Source organism: Chroicocephalus ridibundus, chromosome 4 (assembly GCF_963924245.1).
Source record: "Chroicocephalus ridibundus chromosome 4, bChrRid1.1, whole genome shotgun sequence".
Lineage (NCBI taxonomy): Eukaryota > Metazoa > Chordata > Aves > Charadriiformes > Laridae > Chroicocephalus > Chroicocephalus ridibundus.
This window is the reverse complement of record NC_086287.1, coordinates 52,700,430-52,721,825: the sequence shown is the minus strand read 5'-3', so window position 1 is coordinate 52,721,825 and position 21,396 is coordinate 52,700,430. Positions and strand designations below refer to the sequence as shown.

Genomic DNA, 21,396 nt, shown 5'->3' with positions numbered 1-21,396 from the left:
ACCGCTGCTCACTCCCCTGTCCTGTGGGAGCCGAGCAGGGGCAGCCCTCTCTCCTCCGGCAGGTGCTGCCGGCGGCCGGGCTCCGAGCCCGAGAGACGGAAAAACCAAACGTTCGTTATTTTTTTTTTTTTTTCTTAAGGCTTCTCCCCTCGGTCCTCGCCGTGTGGGGGCACGGGGTGCCCCTTTCCCCCTCAGGGCCGGGCCGGGGCCGGTCCCTCCCGCCACCGCCTCAGAGCCCGCTTCCCACAATGCCCCTGCCCGAAAACAAAGTCCCACGTGACCGGCGGCGCGGGGAGCCCATCATGGCGTCTCCCAGCGGCTGCCGGCCCCAGCCCGGCGGGCAGGGCGGCGGCGCCGGGGCCGGGGCCGGGCCGGCGGCTCTGCGGGGGGCCGAGGAGGACGCCGAGGGGCTGTACGTGGCAGTGGAGCGGTGCCCCCTCTGCAACACCACCCGCCGCCGCCTCACCTGCGCCAAGTGCGTCCAGAGCGGCGACTTCGTCTTCTTCGACGGACGCGACTCCGAGAGGTACCGGCGACCCTGAGGCGACGGGGACCGGGGACGGGGGTGTGTTGGGGGGAAGGGGACACCCTCTCCCTCCCCTACCCCGGGGGGGGGTCGCCCCGCCTCGCGCAGCGGCCGTTGGGCCGCCCCTCCCCCGCTCCCCTCAGGGCCGGGGGGGCGGGGAGGGGGCGGTTTGTCCATTAATAATAATAATTAATAATACAGCGCCCCGACTTTCACTTAGCCAGGTGCAGCGCTCAGCCGGTCGTGTCCGTGTCCGCATAGCCCACAGAAGCTCCAGACAGTTTAGGGCAAAAAGAGAGCTGATATTTGTAAACGTGCATCTCTTTTCAGCAGAATGCGTTAAACCGGTAGTTTTCTAAATCATTAAGCAAAATCAGGAGGGGGCGTGAGGAAAATGGCACTTTTCTTTTTTATTATTTTCTTGTCTATATAAATAGTCCTTATCATGGGCCCCCTTTTAGAATTTCGAAAAATGCTCTGCTTGAATTGATCACGCACCTTCCTGCTCCTCTGTCTGAAGTGTTGGCTCTATGGTCATGCTACGTCAATTAGCAAATATCCTCATTACATGACTTGGATGCAGATTGCCCCTCCATAGCTGTTGCTCACGCCGTTGTCCATCCCAGGTTCTTGAAAAGTTTGCCCTCTCTGGAACAGCGCCGGTTTCTGGCTGCCGCCGTGTTCTTGGTCCTTCGTTTGTAGTTTTGTTAGCAGCTGTTGGGAGCGATGTCTTGGACTATTTTGGGAAGGTGGTGAGCAGCGTGTGGTGTGTTTTGGGCCTCGCCCTGACGGCTCTTCACATCCTTTTGCCAAACACCAGAGTGGCCAAGGGGACGGCGGCGTCTTTCTTCCATTGACATCGGTGGGAGGGGGCACAGGCCATCCGCCGTTGTGAAACAGCTCGCAAAGTTGAGACTTTAGTCTGCCACCGGATGGGTTTTCTTGGTTTTTGCATGAAAAACTGTGTCATAGAACGATGAACTGTATTTTGTCTTTCTAAAATAGATGGAAAACTTGTTTGCGTGAGGCTGCTCGGGGTTACCTGCAGCTTCCATGAAAAAGTTACATTTGGAGTTTGGAACATAAACCAAGTGGGTTTTTTCCTGCCCTTTTTGTAGCCTTTAAGATTTTGGCCAAGCATCAGGCTTAATTATAGAATTATAGAAAAATATAGAAATCGTAGCCTTTGTTATAGTGGACTGTCATTCTCTATTAATCAAGGCTTAAAAGTTTCTCTGCCCATCAGAAAAATGAAACTGTAAAAAAGCAGTCTTAGCCAAAGTACCAAAGACAATGGCTTGTTGGAAAGAAAAACTTTTATCTTCCCTGTATCTTCTCACGTGAGGCAAGATCAGCTTTTCTGTCTGACAGTTTTCACTGCATCCTCCTGAGATGCTATAACTGTCCCGTTTGTCTGTGGATAGGAAATCTTCTGTATATTTACACTGTGTTTCTTAACTGCAGGAATTTATTTATTTATTTATTTGCCTTTTTTGGTCTCTTCAACGCCCCCCCCCCCGCTTCTGCCTGGACATCATGGTTCCATCTGTGGGGATCACTGCTGTTCTGTTCTCCCAGGGCCTCTCTGTGTGCTCAATTTCCCCAGGCTTTGTTTCTCCTGCTGCTCACAACTTTCCCAAGCAGTAGTGCAACTCGTTGAAAGCAGCAACTTCACATTAATAAATTAAAGGAACAATGCAACATATATGAATAACACAATGTGAATAACATAAGTGTGCTTGATTGCAGCAGGAACGCTCAACGTAGGGATGGAGCCCCATAAAGCTTGGGTTTCTTGTTCTATTGAAGATTTGGAACTTATTTGGAATTACTGTGCTTGAAATACTTCATCTGCATTCTATAATTAATACTTGGAATGGCTGATAGAAAAGCGAGAAAGAGCCCGTTGCTTCAGAGGTGGTTTTCTTTGTAAGCAGCGCGCAGGTTTCTATGAATTTCTTGCGATGTGAGCGCAGGGAGAGGCAGTGACCAGGCACCGCGGCAAAGTCATGCAGGGACAGGTGCAGTTCACTGGCTGGATTTCAGGTTGTGTTTACTGTCATCGTTATTTATTTGTTTATTTTATGCCTTCTAGTAGTACCTGGGTTAATTTTAGATCAACCTTATGGCCGGTGCTGGAGGAGGCCGACAGGGTCACGACAAGGGCTTTTCTGCGTGACTCGATTCTAAGTGCGGTGTGAGAAATTCAGAATGTGGAAGTGTATGGGGTCACTCAGGCCTCCCATTTGTCTCTTTGAAACGTTACAGATGGGGGAAAAATGTTGTTCTTTCTCTTGTGAAAAGTAAAAAAAAGTGAGCGTTACCCCTTGTATCCAGTGATGATTTATTTTTAGAATTTTCTTGTGATTTTTCCTTACAAGAAGATAAGTGACTTCATGTTCTAACAGTAAGAATTCTTTCAGTTTTCTTTTTGTCGGACTGTTTTTGTGTGCTAATTTTTATAAAAGCTGCAGTAAGACTGAAGTTGTTCATATGTCTGGCAAAAATCACACCCTGTATCTATGCGGGGGAGAGATTGAGGAGCTGTTAAGATTAATTATTGAAGTACAGCTGCAATTAAGGATGAGTAGTCCGGAAGTCCTCCAGTAAAATCATCACTGACATTCTTCTTTTCATTAGTAATGTGTTGTATATTCAAAAGCTAAGCCGGCATCTTGATGCTGGTTTCAGCTCGGAGACTCTCTTTGCTCCCAGGAGTTTACTCTAGCCTGTCATATGCATAAATTCTCAGAGTGTATTTTACAGGCGTACTAAATTTGCTTTGCTTTAGATGTCTGCAGATGGCAAAAGCCAAAGACAATATAATTGTGACGTCTAAGCCTGTCTGACTTCTCTAAGCTGTGGGTTGTGATTAAGAATAGTGACTTTTTGCAGCAATGGAGTTTTATTGTGGTGAATAGGTGCAGTAATGGATGCACCTATTGCTGTCCTCAACTCCTTCAGCATTAATCAGTTCCTGTAGATTAGGAAGTCCTCCTCCTCCTTCTCTCTAATTATGAACATGTGGAAATAAGCCAGGTAACCATAGAAAAGTCGTAGCTTAATGTGATAAGACTTGAGGAAAGAGAAACATTTAATGGATAACTTGAGATGTTGAGTTCGCTCCTTCTCTCAGTTTACGTTTTATGGGAGTCCCTGTAATAGTTCATCTGAAGTTTTGTTTCTTTGCCAAATTGAATGGCTGTAGATACATAGAGAAAAATCAGTTACATGATGCGATGCAATTAAAATTGGGCTATATAAAGAAATGGAAATGTTTGCTCAGGAGAAACCTGCTAAAGAAGTTTGTAGGAGCTGTTTGACATAGTTGCTGAAGTGCGTGGTGAGCTGTAATTTTTGCAGGCTTTCACAAATATTTCTGCCTTCCCTCCCCGGTAAGAACTTAATTTAGCCTCGGATTCTTGACAGACCATTCAGCTTTTCGCTGATGTGATGGACGTCATTTGGGTAATTGCGTTTAGTCAGACTCTGTGCCCATTAATCCAGCTTGGAAAACAAGAATTGCCAAATCTCCCCACCTCTCTTTCCTTGCGCGACTGCTGAGTGGTGTGTTTCTGGGCCAAGTTATTTTTGGTTGCAGCCAAAGGTCGGGGGTACAGTAGGTGTGCATTACCCTGCGGTAAGCAGGAGTCTGGTACAGTGCACTTTTGTCACTTCCATGGTGACTGCTGGGGTGAGGACACGGAGGAAGAAGGAAAGCGCCGGGTTGAGCAGCTGGGCTCCAGTTGCACAACATTCCTCCGGCTCACGCGTGGCCTCTGGCTTTTATGCTGAGTTCCCGCATTTGGTTTTGGTTTGTTTTGGAAGGAAAACAGATTTTTTTTTTTTTTTTTTTTTTTTGTTGACTACGAAGGCAGCAGCCAGTAGTTTTGTAATTGTTTTAATGCTAAGGCTGCACAGGGCTTTGAGCAGCCTGGTCTAGTGGGAGGTGTCCCTGCCCAGGGCAGGGGGGTGGAACTGGATGAGATTTAACATCCCTTCCAACCCAAACCATTCTATGATTCTGATGTCATCTGGAAGGGTGATTACATGCTTTCTGAACCCCGAGTTAGGCACCAAGCTTTCAGATCCCAGCACTTCAAGGAAAGAAATGAAACATTTAAAAACTTTTCCTGAAATCAAACCCCCAGAGCTGAGCAGAGAGAGAGGCCCAAGATGCCATCCTGTCAAGGCTTACTGAATAATTCTTTCTAAATAAAGCTTAGATACTCCTGAAATAAAGGACTTCAAGGGTTGTATGTGAAGTATTAGAGCTCTGTTAGGCTGAAATTGGCCATTCTGCATGTTCCAGAGGGAAATTAACGAATTGTTTTTCCATTTGTGGACTTAACCCAAGGTGTGGATCAGGATGGTGCTGTAACATGGGAAGCTGAAAGGAAAGTTGGAAAGCCATACACTGGCAGAAGACAAAGCACATTTGCTATTTTTTATGCCAACTAAATCTCTTGGCTGTCTCTATTGCTGTTTGCTCTTACTGTTAGGTTTGTCACTTCATGCTTCACTGTAATTTCTCAATATGCGTCGTTCATATGCTATTTTCTTTAAGTGTGTTTCTCAATACAACATGGAGGGGAGCAGAACGTGGCTGCTGCGTATTCAAAGGGTGAAAACACAGGATGATGAATCCTAAGAAAATTTCTTTCTGATCAGTTCTTTGCAGTTCTCATACCTCAGGCATCCAGTGAAGCTGAACTCAGGCAGGCAATTAGGTCATGGACTTGTGATGGCTACAAGTGCCTCATAGAAATGAGTAGCAGACAATTGCTGTTACTAACACAAGAAAGATTTGGCTGTCATGTAAAAATCTTGAGCGAGCACTGTCCTATTTGGACCCATTAATGAATAAAGTGTGAGAAAATTCCACGTTAGAAGGGAGAAAATGCAGAGCGTAGTGTGTGAAATCCTGCATTTCCCACTACCTGAGGGGACTCATCTAATGCCATCAGAGCTTGGGAAATAACACAGTTCAGGCTCATTATGGTATCTGAGACTGTACTGTTAATTTCTCCAGTGACTAAAGGTTTTTAGGGTACTATATGTTTTTCTTAATATAGTAAATATTGATATTGCTAAGCTATAAAACTTCTAGAAATAGCAAGTAATTTGCTTACAAGTTCGATAACAGGACAAGCTGATGTTTCCTCATGTGTAGGGGTTCTGTTGCAATTCCTGTGAGACAGATGCTCAAGAATTCTGCAAGAGTTTTATACGTTTAGCCATTACTTCCAAAGATTAAGACGGATAGTTGAGGTTTAAAGACTCCCGCAAGCTTCAGTCTTTTTATCATTTCAGACAACTTACAATGCCATGTTGTGCAAAGTATCAATAAAACCATTTAATCTCTTCCAGGTTTTCAGACAAGAAAGAAAGGCTGATGCATCTTAAAACCAAGCAGAGAGAATTCCAAAAACAGTAAGTTGTAGTTATTAAATGAAAATAAACTATAAGAACTCTCAGAAAAATGAAGCTGTCTCTCTAATGCACTGTTGCTGTAGACAGACGTAGTCCAGATAGTCATAAAACTTTCAATCGTGTTTTTTCCTCTAGTGTTTTGAAGGCCATGGAAGGGAAAGAGATAACTGATCAGCTGGTGAGTTGTTCAAAGTGTCCCATAGTTTTTAAACTCTCTGAATTCCTGGATCTCATACTTTTAAGTTGCAATTTACCTTGAGGACATTGTGTTACTTCCCCAAAAAGCCTGTTGTAAGCAAAACTGTAATTGGCTCTGCAAGCAGAGCGCTCCAGACCATCAATATTTTTCATTTCATACTAGATATTTGTTCAATAACTTACTATACTGATTGACTAAGCATTCAGTTTGTTTGTGGCATTCTTCTCTGCGCAAACCAGCGTATGAAATATTTATTTGTTCGTCTGATCCAATTAAGAACATCCTGCTACTTTTGCACTAAAGCTGCTGGCTTTGTTGTTAATCATTAGTCAGTGTGTTTGAAGTCATTTGTGCCCTAGAGTTGCTGAATGTTCTTTTTCAGAGATGGAAAATAATGTCCTGCAAGATGAGGATTGAGCAGCTGAAACAGACCATTTGCAAAGAAAATGATGAAATGACAAGATGTGAGTAATGCCCGTGCTTTTGTGATGTGGAAAACTCTGTGCCTTAGAGTGAAAAATCAATTGATGTGAATTTGAGTGTTAGTTTTTAAAAATGGTGAATTTCCAAACTGAGGCTTTTTAAATCAACTGGAAGGCAAATCGGTGAGTGGATTTTGGCCTTTTTATGCTTGGGTTTTAATTAGCAAACAGTAGGCATTATTCAGCTGGATGGAGATCATTTTGCAGCAGCTTTAAAAGTAAATGCTTTAGCAGCCTGTGACTCTGGCTTTGTCCCTAGAGATGGCTTTATTCAGTGTAGTGTTTCTGATCACTTCCTCTTGATAAAGAGGAGCAAACAGCTCTGCAGCTGTTAACGGATTTCATGTAACTGATGAATTTTAACCCACACCTGTCTAGAAATCCTAAAATCCTACTTGAGCAAGAGTCACTGAAGCAGGGCATAGGCTGGTGAGTTGCTACCATTCAGTGGCTTCAGTTTTGAAACTCGCTAAACGTTTTACAGATTTGTGGGCTCATTTTTCAGAAGAGAATATGCAGCACTCCTTACAACCCACATGCAAAGGAAAGGTTGGAAGCATATTCAGAAGCATATTGATTGAATCAGGAGCATTTTTATGACTTCAAATTCAAGAGGAGCCATACAGAGAGTGGAAGCAGAATCATATACCTGAGAATAGTTAGAAAAGAACAGCACAAGCTTGCGGTGATAACATCAAAAAGGCTGACATGCAATATGCTTTTCAATTAATAAGGAGGATGGATAGTAACAACAAGAAATATATAATAAGAAAAAGATGGAGTAAGCAAGCCTGTTAGTTAACAGGAAAGAAAGGAAATAACAGTGCAGAGAAGTCCGAAGCATTCAGTGCCGCCTTTGCTTCATCTTCTTGCGAAGAAGATGTGATTAGCCAGATTAGCCAGGACTGCAGGCTAAGGAAGGAAAACAGCCAGCTAAATATTATTTTGATTATGTCAGCAAGGCCACACAAGATTCACCTTCTGGAACTTAAGGAACAAGCTGAAGTAGACAGTGGAGCACTTGGGAAGACAGAGGGAGAGAGGATGTCCCAGGAAACGGAGTGAGAACAGCATCTTTTTTCAGAACTGATGACACAGTCATCCTATTATAAACCTTTGACCACTTTGTAGGTAGTTGGAAGGTAAGGAAATTAAAAACATGCGTCACTTTGTTAAGAATAGGCCATATCAAATCAACCTCTTCTCCTGGGGGTCAAATGGTCTAGTGGAGGATGAAGCAGAAGATGCAACATACCTTAGCGTTGGGCACTACCCCAGACTGGCTCATGAGGAAGCAAAGATGTTTGCTCTGGGTGTAGTTCCTGTAAGGTTGGTACAAAAGGCTAAAAAGAAAGGCTGCATTCGAAGAGTGGTGATACTTGTCAAACCAAGGAGGTGAGACAGGTGGAGCTCAGCAGGAACCGGTTCCTGGCCCAGTTCTGTTCAATATTTTCCATAATAGCTTGCATGGTAGAATGGAAGGTGGAATGGAGGAGGCCAAGGTGGATGCTGTGGAGAACAGGATCAAATTCAAAATCATGCAGATAAATGACAATGTCATCTGAAAAGGACAAAGTCGAATGCATGTTGTTGAGAAAAGAGAAACATATAAACCCAAAATGGGGGATGGTGTTGAGATTTGACAAGAAAGGATCAGGGAAACTGCAAATTAAATAAAAATTATCAATTTAATGCTGCTTCAGAAAGACTATATTAATGTAAGCATCGTATTTAAGATGGGAGCAATTGTCCTGCTGTGCCCAGCATTGGTGTTGCCTCAGTGGAAGTCTGAACTCCAATTCTAGCAATTTAAGAAAGATACTAATCAACTGGAGAAAGTCTGGAAGAGAATATTAGGAATAAAACAAAAGGAATGGCTAAGAAGATTGGTGTTTGGTTTGGTTTAGAGAAGGGGAAGGTGAAGAAAAGCAGTTTTTCAGTAGGCAGAAGATTATTATGAAGGAGATAATAACTTTTTCTCTTTAGCCTGTGAAGAAAGGAGAAGAGGAAGTCAATGTGACTTTGAGGAATTAGCCACCTTGTTTGAAAATGCAGGTCTGAAGGTGGCAAAGTGTTAGGACCAACTGGGGAGGGGAGTTCCTCCACTCTTCTACTCTTTTGTGAAGCGTATTATCTGCAGCTTTTGCAGCTTCTATGATTCATAGTGAACTTGATTAGATTTAACCCATGAACTGACCTAACTATTGCCCAGCTGATGTGTTGTTAGCTCAGTTACCCCAAAGCTGCTCTTGCATGTAAACCCAAAATGAACTCTTGCTGTGAGTAGGCAGTAGATCAGGAACTCAACTTGGTTCGCTCTTGGACCACATTAGAACATGTAAATAGGTTGTTTCTCTTCTCTTGGATATGGCATAGTTTAGCTTTCTGAAATAAGAACAATTTCTAGAACATTGGGCTTCTGCTTTTGCAGTTGACTGGACACCTCGATAATTGGCACTTCTTAAAATAAGGTTTTAAAATGTGTGTGTTTGCCTTCTGTCTATGGAGAACAGTTCAAGGAGAAAATCTTGCAAATATCTGGCATAGCTCTCTGTTGTGCCTGTGCTTGCATTTATCAGGCAATGTAGGTGCGTGGGACATAGCAGTGTCCTGAAATACTTCTGGGGACAAATTTTAATAACCTCATAAACTGGGTCATAAAGCAGAAGTGCTATGCCAAAAAAAAAATAAAAAGGACAGTTGTTTCTGCACCGGGACTGCTAAAGAGGAGTGTTCCATGTTCTCCAATAATTGCTGTTGGCCCTGCAGAAAACGGAGTTCACTCTGTGAAAAAGGAGCCTTTCAAGTACAACGTGAATGTGAAAATTGAACAGATGGACATTTTACTCCTCCTGTTGTCTCTTATTCTTTATGCAAAGGGAGCGTTTGGGAACATGAATGCAAGCATTAATTGATTTTCTGTTGATGTTACAGGAATGCTTAAAGGAAACTGAATTGCTAGCTGACACATGGCGATTCTTGGTATTGCTCAGAGAAAAGTCAATTTTTTTACTGTTCCTCTAACAGGGGGTGACTTATTTTATAAACCTGAGGATTACTAGTTCTTACCTGCACGGAGAAACTATTCTCACCTTTAATTTGGGACTTTGCATCTCCCATGTATCAGATCTTCCTTCCTACCAAACGCATCATGGGTCGCAACAGATCAGTTAGATGACTAGAAATAATTCCTGACATTCAGGGAAAGTGCACGCTGTGTCTGTGGGGGCGGATGTGCTCAGGGGGGTACCAGCAGTTCTGGGCTCCCACCCGGCCAGAGCAGGGATCGGCCAGAGGTCTGTGCGGTTCCAGCTCTGTGAGTTTGCAGAGCAAGCCAGAGATACCCAGCAAACCGGTCCTGCAAACCAGGACTAGGTAGGTATTGTGTGCTGGCGAGGCACAGCTGGGCGCAGACCCACGGCTGGGCACAGACCCATGGCTGGTCATCAGTCTCAGGTCCCATTCTTTGGATGTAGCCTTTTGTTTTTGTGCTCCTCTGTTGAGAAGACCGACAGTCTGAATGTGTTGTTTGAGTCAGCTATAGCCGCTTAGAAGTTTTCTTGATTTCAAATCTGAGGAGAAGGACCTGTGAGTCCTGGTGGACAACAGGTTGCCCATGAGCCAGCCATGTGCCTTTGTGGCCAAGAAGGCCAATGGTCTCCTGGGGCTCATTAAAAAGAGTGTGGCCAGCAGGTAGAGGGAGGTCATCCTCCCCCTCTGCCCTGGTGGGGCCACATCTGCAGTACTGGGGCCAGTGCTGGTCTCCCCACGTCAAGACAGACAAGGAACTGCTGGAGAGAGGCCAGCGGAGGCTACAAAGATGATGAGGGACTGGAGCCCCTCTGTGCTGAGGAAAGGCTGAGAGCCCTGGGGCTGTCAGCCTGGAGAAGAGGAGAGGGGATCTCATCAATGCTCAACAATACCTACAGGGCGGGGGGCAAGAGGATGGGGCCAGACTCTTCTCAGTGGTGCCCAGCGACAGGACAAGGGGCAACGGGCACAGAGTGGAACACGAGAAATTCTGAACGAGAGGAAAAACTTCTTTCCTTTGAGGGTGGCAGAGCACTGGAAGAGGCTGCCTAGGGAGGTGATGGAGTCTCCTGCTCTGGAGATATTCCAAACCCGCCTGGACGTGTTCCTGTGCAGTCTGCTCTGGGTGGCCCTGCTTTGGCAGGGGGTTGGATGAGGTGATCTCCAGAGGTCCCTTCCAACCGCCACCATCCTGTGATATAATGCAGCTTCTTTGAGTAGCAGAAGCCACCAAATATTCGTATTGTAGCTCTAGTTTCATCTGTGCCTTGCAATCAAAAATATATCAGTAAAATGATGTCAGGGTTTAGTGCTTCCCTTCCATGCAAGGGACAGTTGTCTCACTTCCTGATGACAGGAAAGTGATGCCTTGCTGTAAGAGAACCTGTCTAACGCTGTTAGTGTGACTAGTAGTTGGGGCTCTCCCTCAAACTAGAGTAAGAGTTTTAGACGGTGTTTGGAGAGCACGTATAAGAAATATTTTCCTATGCTTTTGAAAGCCAGAGGTGGCTAACTCATTCCTTCTAGCAGCGTATGTTTGTGGAAGCATTACTGCAGTCAGTTATTTTATAGGAGAATCAACAGATGCTCTTGAAGGATATTTTTCCAAGCCTCAGTGCACCTGATGCATGGAGTAAATTCAGGCAGATGCAGCACTTCAGGACATAAGCGCATTTCTCATTTTGGGACTGGAAAGGGAGACAGTCAGTGCTCTCCTGTGGTACCAAGAAGCCTGCACCTTTGGGATCCAAGCACTTTGAGAGCGCATATGGGAGTGGGAAGCTAATCCCACACTAATCTCAGCAGTGGGGCCAGAGGTGGTGAAGGAAGATGCTAATCTGCACATGACTTTTGGCTGCAAGCAGTGCATGTCTTTTCGGCCAGCACTATGCAAACATGTACAGACAAGCCATTTCTGTCATGATGATTACCTCAGAAGTTTAATTAAACTGCAAAATCTTGGCTTTTCTACTCCAAATCCAAAAATAGCTGGGTAAAAGAGGGAAAGATTAATCCCAATTTCAGTCTCTTTGGAGATCTTCGGAAAAGATTAAAAAGTTGTACCACTTAGCAGCTGGAAAACATTGATAGTGAAGCAGGGCTTTCTGTTTTAAGCTGCTATAGATCTTGTTTTCTATAAATATTAATAATGCTTTTCTCCGGCTTACTGTAAGTACCTCACAGCTCCTTTTCCAAGACTAACATCTGCTGCTGTTTTCACAGATGCAGAGGGGCTTCTGAGAATCAAAGAGGAGAACCAGAAGCATTATCGCAGGGCTCAGCGGCATCAGGAGAAGAAAGAGAAGATCCAGAAGCATAACCGCAAGCTGGGAGAATTGGTAGAGAAAAAAACCTATGACTTGAAAACCCAGTACGAGCATCTGGCAAATCTTCGTCGGACGCATATCCTGGAGCTAACATCGGTCATTTTTCCCATTGAAGAAGTAAAGACAAGCATGAGGTACAGAAGGCTTACCCATTTGGACTCATTTTGCTTAGCTTTAGACACCCAGAGGTGAGTCACCTCGGTCTAAGCTAGATGCTTAGGAGACTCTCTGTGGGGAGAAGGAGGTGTTTCCCAAAGGCAAAGCATCTGACCCAAAAACAGGGCTCCAGAATAGAAGAACCTGGAGGTGCTAGCATCTCCCTGCTGGGAGATCTGAGCCATGTGTCCGATGTTAAGCTTTCTTGAAATAGATAATCAAAAATCGCAGAACAAAGGAAAGTAGTTTTGGCAATAAGGAGTTTTGCAGGAGGGTTTCTACAAGCATTTTGTTCTCTGTGAGATCTGGCTAAGTGCCTGCCAAGTGCATCGCTGATTATATTTTTTCCAACTTCTTTAAAAACGCTCTGTTCCTCTTTGGGTGCTACAGAGATCCTGCAGACGTGTCTTCTGAGAGTGACAATGCCATGACCTCTAGCACTGTGAGCAAGCTTGCAGAAGCCAGGAGAACCACGTATCTCTCTGGGAGATGGGTGTGTGATGATCATAACGGGGACACCAGCATCAGTATCACAGGGCCTTGGATAACGCTTCCTAATAACGGAGACTATTCAGCGTATTACAATTGGGTGGAAGAGAAGAAGACTACACAAGGACCAGGTAAGGAGCAAAGTCTGATTAGGCATCTGGGGTACTCCAGAAACCAACAGAAGACATCCAGGAGCAGGAGCCTGTTCCTTTTCTTCTCACTCAGACAAACCTGAGTTAGGAATAAATAGCAGATTTAGCAGATTTCAGTCCACTGAAATCCTCTTTTGCAGGAAATGCTCACTGGGACACAGCACAATGTAATAGAGAGGTAAAGTTAATTATTCACAGTTTTGACATGGTTCACATGCTGTCGTTTTAATGGGAATTCCAGGAATTACTATTTTTCTACCAACTTCTGACAGATTTCACTGTAAATGATTGCTGGATTCAGGCTGTTCTCAGTACTTATAAATGACATTTTCCAGATTAGACTTCAGTAACACGTTAACACACCCACTGAGGCTTCATTTAAAATGAGACTTTCATGATGTTTTTATTTCTTTTAGATATGGAACATAATAACCCTGCTCATACCATCAGTGCTGCATTGTGCTATGCAACTCAGCTCGTTAACACTCTGTCTCTCATACTTGATGTCAATCTTCCCAAGAAGCTCTGCAACAGGCAAGTAAATGCAAGCCTCCGAGGAGGTGAATCAGTGACCAGTTTTGACTGATCTTCATTCAGTTTGGGTTTTGTGAACGAAGTCATTAACTTGGAACACCTTTTCATGGTAATGGTGGTTGGCTCGTGGATTTTTGTGCAGTTTAATTCTGGATGGAGGGCTAGCAGGATTTTAGACAACAGTTAATAGTCCCTGCCCTTTTTTTTACCTTCTGAGAGCGTAGACCAACCATCATAGTTGAAAATAACAGCTTTCTAATTGACGTGTTCAGCATCCTGCAATCAGAAATGAGATATGACAGTGCGTGAATAGCACTTTTCATTTTATGAGACCCTATCGTGCTTTACAAAATCCTCGCCCGGTCCAGCAGCTCTTAGTCATCCTGAATAGCTCCGCCACATTAAGTGCTGTAGAACAAGCCTTATCGTATGGCATGACAGCCAAAACATACCAAAACACCAACGGGGAACATACCTGCCTGCCAGACGCCTGGGAGTGTATTGAGTAAATCCCTTTTTGTGATGAAAAGCACTGTTGGGTTTTTAATGTCTTGGTGGAGCTGGTGGGATCGGTACAGAAGAAGCACTGAGGAAGCTGTAGACTTGGTCAGTCTTCCAGAGGTCTCAGATATGCTGCTGAGATTCTTTTAAGTGTTTAAAGTAGTGGTTGTGGAAGTGAGGGCACAAAAGTTGTGTGAGGTCTCTGCAGGTTTTTTTTTATACTATTATTTGGGTGCTCAGTCTTCCCAGAAGGAAAAGGTTGGGAAAAGAAAATGAGGCAAGATTTAAAAGGAGAGAAATAGCTTGGCTTTGAGTTTCATACCGTTTACATCACCTCTCCTATGGAAACCGGTGAGACCAGGGCAAGCAGGGCTTGTTGATGAAATGCTAACAGTCTTGCAAGGTGAAAAAGTAATCTCCTGAGCACTCTAAAACTGTCTGTACAGTTTAAACAAGTGCTCTCTGTGAGGATGTTTACTCCAGGATTTGTTGGGAGGCCAAGGCACAGAATGCCGATGTCTCCAGTAGGTGTATTTTCTCAGCATTTTTCTTTATGTGTGTATATATATGTGTTTCAACAGCGAGTTCTGCGGAGAGAATCTGAGCAGACACAGGTTCACGCGGGCAGTGAAGAAGCTGAATGCTAACATCCTTCACCTTTGCTTCTCTCAGGTAGGGGGAATGCGCATTTGGATTCTTTAAATAGCTTTTAAAATATCAACTGTGCCTGCAGGTTTCCTCCAATAACTGATCATGTCTTTTTCTTACCTTCCCCACGGTAGCATGTAAATTTAGATCTGTTGCACCCACTGCATACGCTCAGGAACCTTATGTACCTGGTCAGCCCAGACACTGAGAACTTGGGCAGGTAAGAAAAGCAGTATCTCGACTCGCCTGTGACTGAATCCCGTTTGAAGTGATGCATTTGCCTTGTTACTTATAAAGGAAATTCTTCTCTTCTGCTGTACCTATAGATCAGTCCTCAGCGCATCAGAAATCGGGGTAGTTACAAGGAGGAGGCAGGAGAGGACAGAAAAAGCGGGTCCTGAGTAGGAAATTAGATTTGGAAGATGTCTGTATGCTGTGTGATGGGCTCATATGGAGGCTTTGTAGCCGATATAGACTCGTTTCCCCTATGCCCTGAAGCAGGAACTCCTTCCCTCCAGGGGACAGCAGCACATATGCCAGCCAGTCTCACCGTGCTCCAAATGTGACCCTACCCACATCTTGCCAACCTGTAAATACCTAAGAGCATCCAGCAATATAAACCCTAAAACGAATACTAGGTAAAGCTTTCCCAAAATAATTACAGCCAATGAACACCCTTGACCAAAGTCGACACTTCAAATAATATTAATTTCTGTGTAAATCAAGATTAAAGACAATTTTTCTGTTAACTTAGTACGTGATGAAAAGAACATTGGTTCCTCCGGGCTGCATGCACCAGGTTTAATAATCTTCCTTTTTTTTTTTTTTTTTTTACAACTAAAATAGAAAGAAAGCCACCAACACTGATTTCCCGTTGGGATAATCCAGTCCCAAATCACTTGTGCCTGAGACAGTCTGCAAATATTTGTTTAATCTGACTGCTGCTTTATTCTCCCTTAAACACACTCATGTTCTGAAATCTACTTTTCAAGTCTGTTCTCGTGTACTAGTTGTATTTAAAAACCCGCAGTGCCACTAAGAGGAATTGAATGCATGGCTCTAACCACTTCCCTCCTCTTCTTTGGGTATATCCCTACCGATTCATCCCAAAGACACTGGGAGCCAAATCTTTGTAACAAAGCTCAGCTTGGAAAAAATTACGTGCTTGCTGCTGCTTGTCTGAAAACAAGGAGAGGGCAGGAAATACCCAGAGAATGAAAAACTGTGTCCTGGAAAGCAGCTGCTGTAAAAGATCCACACACCGCAGTGGACAAAAAGCGAAGCCTTGAGGGATCCCCACAATGTGATGCAGAAGTTCTGAGTGGAAAGATGGGTCTTGCTTCTCCAGGCAGAGGTTTCAGAGCTCCACATGCATCAGTCGGGTCCATGCAGTAGAAGAAGAGGTTACAGGAAAGAGCTGGAGAAAAGACCTACCAGCGAGGGGAACAGTTTAACCTCTGTAAAACTGTCTCAGCTCGCTAGGGATGAGATTCAAAGATGACTTGATTCCCTTGCCTTTGTGGCGATAAAATGCAGGCTACTGAATGGCTTTGTAGACACCACTGGAAGCAAAGAGTCTGAGCTAGGTTGAAACGAGGCGCGTGTGCTTGACAGAGAGTTTAATTAGCCGCAAGAATGAAGGTGGGGATTCTCTCTTTCCTTATGTCATCCTGTCGAGGCTGGATGAGTTTCTGGAATGGGTGCTTTCATCAGGCAGAAGTTACTGGGCTCAGGACAGGGAGAACGGGTGGAACGTAATGGCCTTTGTTATAGAGGAGGTCACTCGAGATGATCTAATGGTCCCTTCTGGCCTTAAACCTGATGACTCTCCTCTTATGTTGCCTCGTTAAGCAAAATGGTTTGCCAGAAGGCAGCACTCCCATTCCTTTCCGGATTAGGAAAGAGTAGTGTTTACCTTTAATTTCCCAGCTGTCTGCAAAGTTTGCAGCAACCAGCTCTCTTTATTTTCCTTTAGATATCTAGGCCTATAGTTGTCTGATAGTCTCCTTTATAAGCTCCTGTTTTCACATGCATGTCATTTTACAAAGCTTTAATTGTCTGGATTAAAATTTTCTGTGATAAACCCGCTGCTTCAGGCTCCTTCTCCCACTGAGGCTGGAGAAACGCTCTTACCCATGTTAAATTCCTGCTCCCATTTCCCTGAGCAGCTTTGCGCTTTGCAATGAGCTTTGGCAAGGACTCAGCTTGCTGTGGGGAACCCATGAAAAACCTCTCGCACTCTGCCCGTGGGTCATGGGCCACCAACTCTGCCTGCTTTGGCTCAGTAAAGGTGTTTCAGGTTTTGGCTGCCTGTACTCCAGGGCAAAGCAGTGGGATGGGGTGGGATGCAGTTGTTTCTCCCACCAGGCAGTGGTAGCAAGGATCTCAGAGTCGCAGCGCAGGTGGGTTTGGCCGGGACCTCTGGAGATCCAGCCCATCACCCCACTCAAAGTAGAGCCAACTAGAACAAGTTCCTCGGGACCAGTGTGGTTTTGGATGTCTCCAGTGATGGAGACTCCACAGCCTCTCTGGGCAACCTGTTTCACCAGCCCCATAGTGAAAAAGAAAAAAAAAAAAAGAGATCTTGAGATGTTGCTGAGGGTGAGGTGCTGCCCTGGGAAGTCTCCATGAGTGAGTTTTGCCAACCCTGTTCTGTAAGTTGTAAGCAACACCCTTTCCCCTGGCTGACAGAGCTGGGCCTGGCCGCAGCGAGTGTTAAAAATAAAAACCCGTTCCACATCAAGCTGAGATTTCCACCAGCAGAGCTGGGAGTTATTATCAATAGCGTTTTCCTTTTGTGTGTGCGTGTTCCGCTGTCAAAGCAGCACAGCTCTGCCGCCGTTCCTGCTCCCTGGACTGGAACCCAGCTATCGCTTCCTTGGCCGACTGTTTGTGTTTCACCATTGTCATAATGGAGTTATCTCCCTAGCCAGCGAGTTTCTCTCTGCCAGCCGATAAACGCAGAGGTGTTTTAATTTCTCTGCCCTGCAGAGGACAGGGCAGGGTGTTTTGGCATGCCGAGGACTCGCGCCAGCGCAGCGACGGTCCTTCTCCCGCATGGGCTGACGATGGCATTGTGTCTGTGTTCGCAGGTCCGGGCCTTTCGAAATCAGTGCTGATCTCGAAGACTCCATGGAGTTCGTGGATCCCAGTGCCACCGGAGAAACGGATGAGAGCGGCGATGAGCACGTCAGCGACGAAGAGACGGACCTAGGGACAGACTGGGAGAATCTGCCGAGCCCCAGGTTCTGCGACATCCCCTCTCAGCAGGTGGAGATGCTGCAGAGCCAGAGCAGCCAGGTGTCTCAGCCCATCGCCAGCAGCAGCGCTGGCGGAATGATCTCCTCTGCCGCCGCCTCCGTCACCTCCTGGCTGAAGGCGTACACTGGACATCGCTAACGAGCATGGGAAAAGCGTCGTAGGATTTGCGGAAGGAATCCCTCCCCGTCAGTGCTGTAGTAAACCTTACGTATTCGGTTAAGTAGTGCCTGGAACAAAGAAAAGGTTGGACTTTCATTTTGTAAACCAGAAAAAACCTTTTTATTTACCCAAGATGACTGTGATGGTACCATTTTGTAAATTAGCTAGCTACGTACTTCTGACGGATTCTGGGACGGCACTTTGTGTCTTGGTTCTGTCTGCATTGTTGAGTAACAAAAAAAAAAAAAAAAGGACCCGGTAGCCTCCAGCTCTACTTTCTGAAGAAGAAACAGATTTTAGAGTGCCTGGATCGGGATGAGTACGGAGAGGAGGCTGCTCCCTGCGCAGTCTGGACAGTGGTGCAAATGCAGTTCACATTTTCTTAACTCTCCTTACAGGGTTTTTCGTTTGTGTGTGTTTTAAATCTGTCTTGCATAATGCAAAAATGCATATTTCTAAATTTTTTTCATTCAGGACATGAAAATTATGCATTTTTAACATGTTTTCTAATCTCTGTTGCCATATTTTTAATACAAAGAATCAGCGTGGACAGGAATTCACACAGCAAATTGCTCTTAGTTTAGATTTGGTTGTGAATCTTGACCCAGTTTTGCCGTAGAAAACTGGCTGGTTTCATGCTGTTTCCACCGGTAGGTAGTCTAGAAGTTTTCGTGTTGTGCTGTCCAAAGCACACAGGCTCTTTTAATATCATACACCAAAGAAACACTGGACGTTCTCTTAGCTAGACCCACATTTGACGCCGATACAGGATTGCGTTGTTGCAATAATAATATTCATCGGTTCCAGCACCACGTTGCCACTTTTTCATAGTAGAAAAACCTCATTTCAAGCTAGTTTAATGGAATCACGCGGTCTCCACACTACATGCATTTTTAAACTCTGTTCAGTTTTATGTTTCTGGTGGGGTGTTTTGGTGTGTTTTTTTTTTCTTCTTTTTTTATTTACTGAATGCCAAGAAGTTGATCTGATTTCACTGCAGAGATGCTCCCAGCGCAGCTGGCTGGCTTGTAAAACGCCAGGAGGTGCGACGCTGACAGCTTCGTTAATGCTCACGCGTTCGTTAACACGTGCTCCTCCGCTTCCTCCGCCTTGCGGTAGGTATTGCTTAAAGACGGGTTCGCTCAGTGAGGCTTCCAACGTATGGTTTACATTTTATGGAGTTGGGACGTTGTACTTCTCCACGGGGCAAACGAACACAAAAGCATGCTCCCGTCCCCCCGGGAGGGGAGGTTTCTGCCACAGGGGACATGGCGAGGCTGCGTGAGCGATGCCCAAGCCACGTCCCTGTCATCGGGCAGCGTCCTCCTGCGTGTCCCAGTTCCCGGCTGCAGGGCGGCTGGCCCAGCCGCGTCGCGGAATGGTGGGTGACGGTTTTGCTCCGTTCCTCCCCGTCTCGGCCAGCGCTCCCTCCTGTCTGCACCGCGCCGCGGGCGGGAAAGCGGTTGTGGCACCAAGGCCGGTGAGCCCCACATCGGGGGGGCAGCTGAGCATGGCCTCCCCCAGCCCCTCTCCTACGGCAGCTCTTTCTCTTTGGCCTCGGGGACGGGCATCTCGTGTTGGTAGTTTCTTTTAATTTTTATTTCTTGTTTTTAAACCAAAGACCCTTAACTCCACGCTAACATCCCACCCGTCGTTAGATGAAGACGCCCTCAGTCCTGCCACTCTTTGGGTCGAAATCCAGCAGTTGGGTTAATTTTAAGAGAACCGCCAAGACTCCCTTGACTACTGCAGCCCGATGGGGGAGGGTTCCTGCAGTCCCCCCCACAGCCTGGAGGGGCCGGGGGGGTCTGGTCGCTGCTCCCCTCACAGCACTTTACTCCCTTGCAGCTCTCGCATCCTCTGAGCAACCAGCACACACCAGTACTGTATACTGGGCTCTTAGCACCGCACAGCCCCCTCTGGTTCCCCCTTTATTTTGCACTGGACCCCGCCACGTATCTTGTCTTTTTTTCTTTTTTTCTAATTATGTTAATACGCGTTTTGCTCTCTCATCGCTGCCTTTGTGCTACTTTGAACCCCCTAAAGGTCAGGCTGTGATTCTGCTCTGTACGCTCTCCTTTCCGTTAGGAAAAAAAACAACACAAAAACCTTTTTAAGCCATATATTTCATCACCATAACATTTTCCAAATAATTTATTTGCAACCATGTTGTATTCTGAAAGTGCACAACGGCCCTGCCAGGGGGTTAAAATGCATTGGGACAGGTCTTTTTCCGGGATGTTTTTGTAACAGAATACAGATTGTGGTTTGTTTTTGTTTTGTTTTGTTTTTGTTTTTTAAAAAGTGTTTTGCACGTGTGTAGCTAAGGAAGAATCACATGTGTCCAAACCTCGAGTGCAATGGCCAGGATGAATTTTCCAGGTTGTTTTGGAGGGCGGGAGCACAGGAATATCTGTAATTATAGATATTTGAAGGCAGCCGGCTGAGAGTTCACAAAACACTTTTGCATAGCGCGAATGCGGGAATTTCAGTTTAGGCTGTGACTTTTGTCCGTGACCGGTGTTCTGGGGTGTTCAACCTGAGCTTCCAGGGGAAAAACTCCATTTCCAGAGCGTACCCCTCCCCTGGAAATGGGGTGCCTTGGTGAGGGCTGGAGGGGGACACCCCAGGGCTGCTCATCACCTGCAAAAACTCACGGCCTCTCTCTGCAACTTCCCAACTAGATGTAACTAAATACAAATCTTTTGGGTTTGTTTGTGGTTTTTTTCTAAATTTTATTGTATTATTGCAATAAATCTTTAACAGTAATATTTTTTTTTAAAGTTGTATATTTATAATTGTTACTTCTGTGTGGTTTGTTTGTAACCTGAGAATTTCCAGCCTTCAGAGCGTCCTGGGGGACTGGAGCTGTTACGGTGCCATCACACAGCCCTGGAACAAGCAATACCCATCCTAAAAAAATACTTTTACATAAAATAACTGCATCTCCTTTGGAGCAGGTAGAGGAGTCCTGCAAAACACACACACACGTGTCCCTGCATGTAGCTGTAAAGGGATAAATCTCTCGTGTAAGCCTGGCTTTGAGCCGCTCTGCTACAGGGCCAGGGTTGTTTCTGCCGGGGGGAGCCTGGAGGACTCTGTGTACAAGGGAAGATGCTCCTCCTTAGAAGGCTGTTTCAGGACGTGTGTGTCTTCTGGAGGAGGTAACTATTAAAGTGAACCATTGCGCATCTGAGCGACAGGGATGGGAAAGGGAGCAAGAGGCAGGCTCTGCCTTCAGGACCTGGTGGCCTGGCAGACTGTGGTTTACTGGCTGGGGAGCAATGGAGAAGAAAAAACTCATCCCGCTTAATTTTTTTGCAGCAGCTCTCTGGTGGGGAGGAGCGATGCCCCATGGTTCCTATCTGCTGCACGCTTGGGAGCAGTTTGGTCACGGCCCTGCAGGAAAACAGCCCCTGCCCAAAGCCAAGCCTGGCTCCAAGCTCAGCTCCTGCCCACGAGTTCCTTAAGTTACTTGTGCTCAAGCAGTGCCAGCAGC

General features: G+C 45.6%; 2 protein-coding genes across 6 annotated transcripts in view; both read left to right on the top strand.

The window, feature by feature from the left end:
• Positions 1–21,396, top strand: part of WDHD1 (WD repeat and HMG-box DNA binding protein 1) — a 201,087-nt gene that overhangs the window by 12,427 nt on the left and 167,264 nt on the right. The window lies entirely within an intron of this gene.
• On the top strand, positions 249–20,646 carry ATG14 (autophagy related 14). The gene is made up of 10 exons (XM_063332406.1): positions 249–526; positions 5,897–5,959; positions 6,095–6,137; positions 6,541–6,622; positions 11,894–12,131; positions 12,544–12,773; positions 13,211–13,328; positions 14,411–14,501; positions 14,612–14,697; positions 17,570–20,646. The coding sequence occupies exons 1-10, from the start codon at positions 249–251 to the stop codon at positions 17,874–17,876; spliced, it is 1,536 nt and encodes a 511-aa protein (XP_063188476.1). The 3' UTR covers positions 17,877–20,646.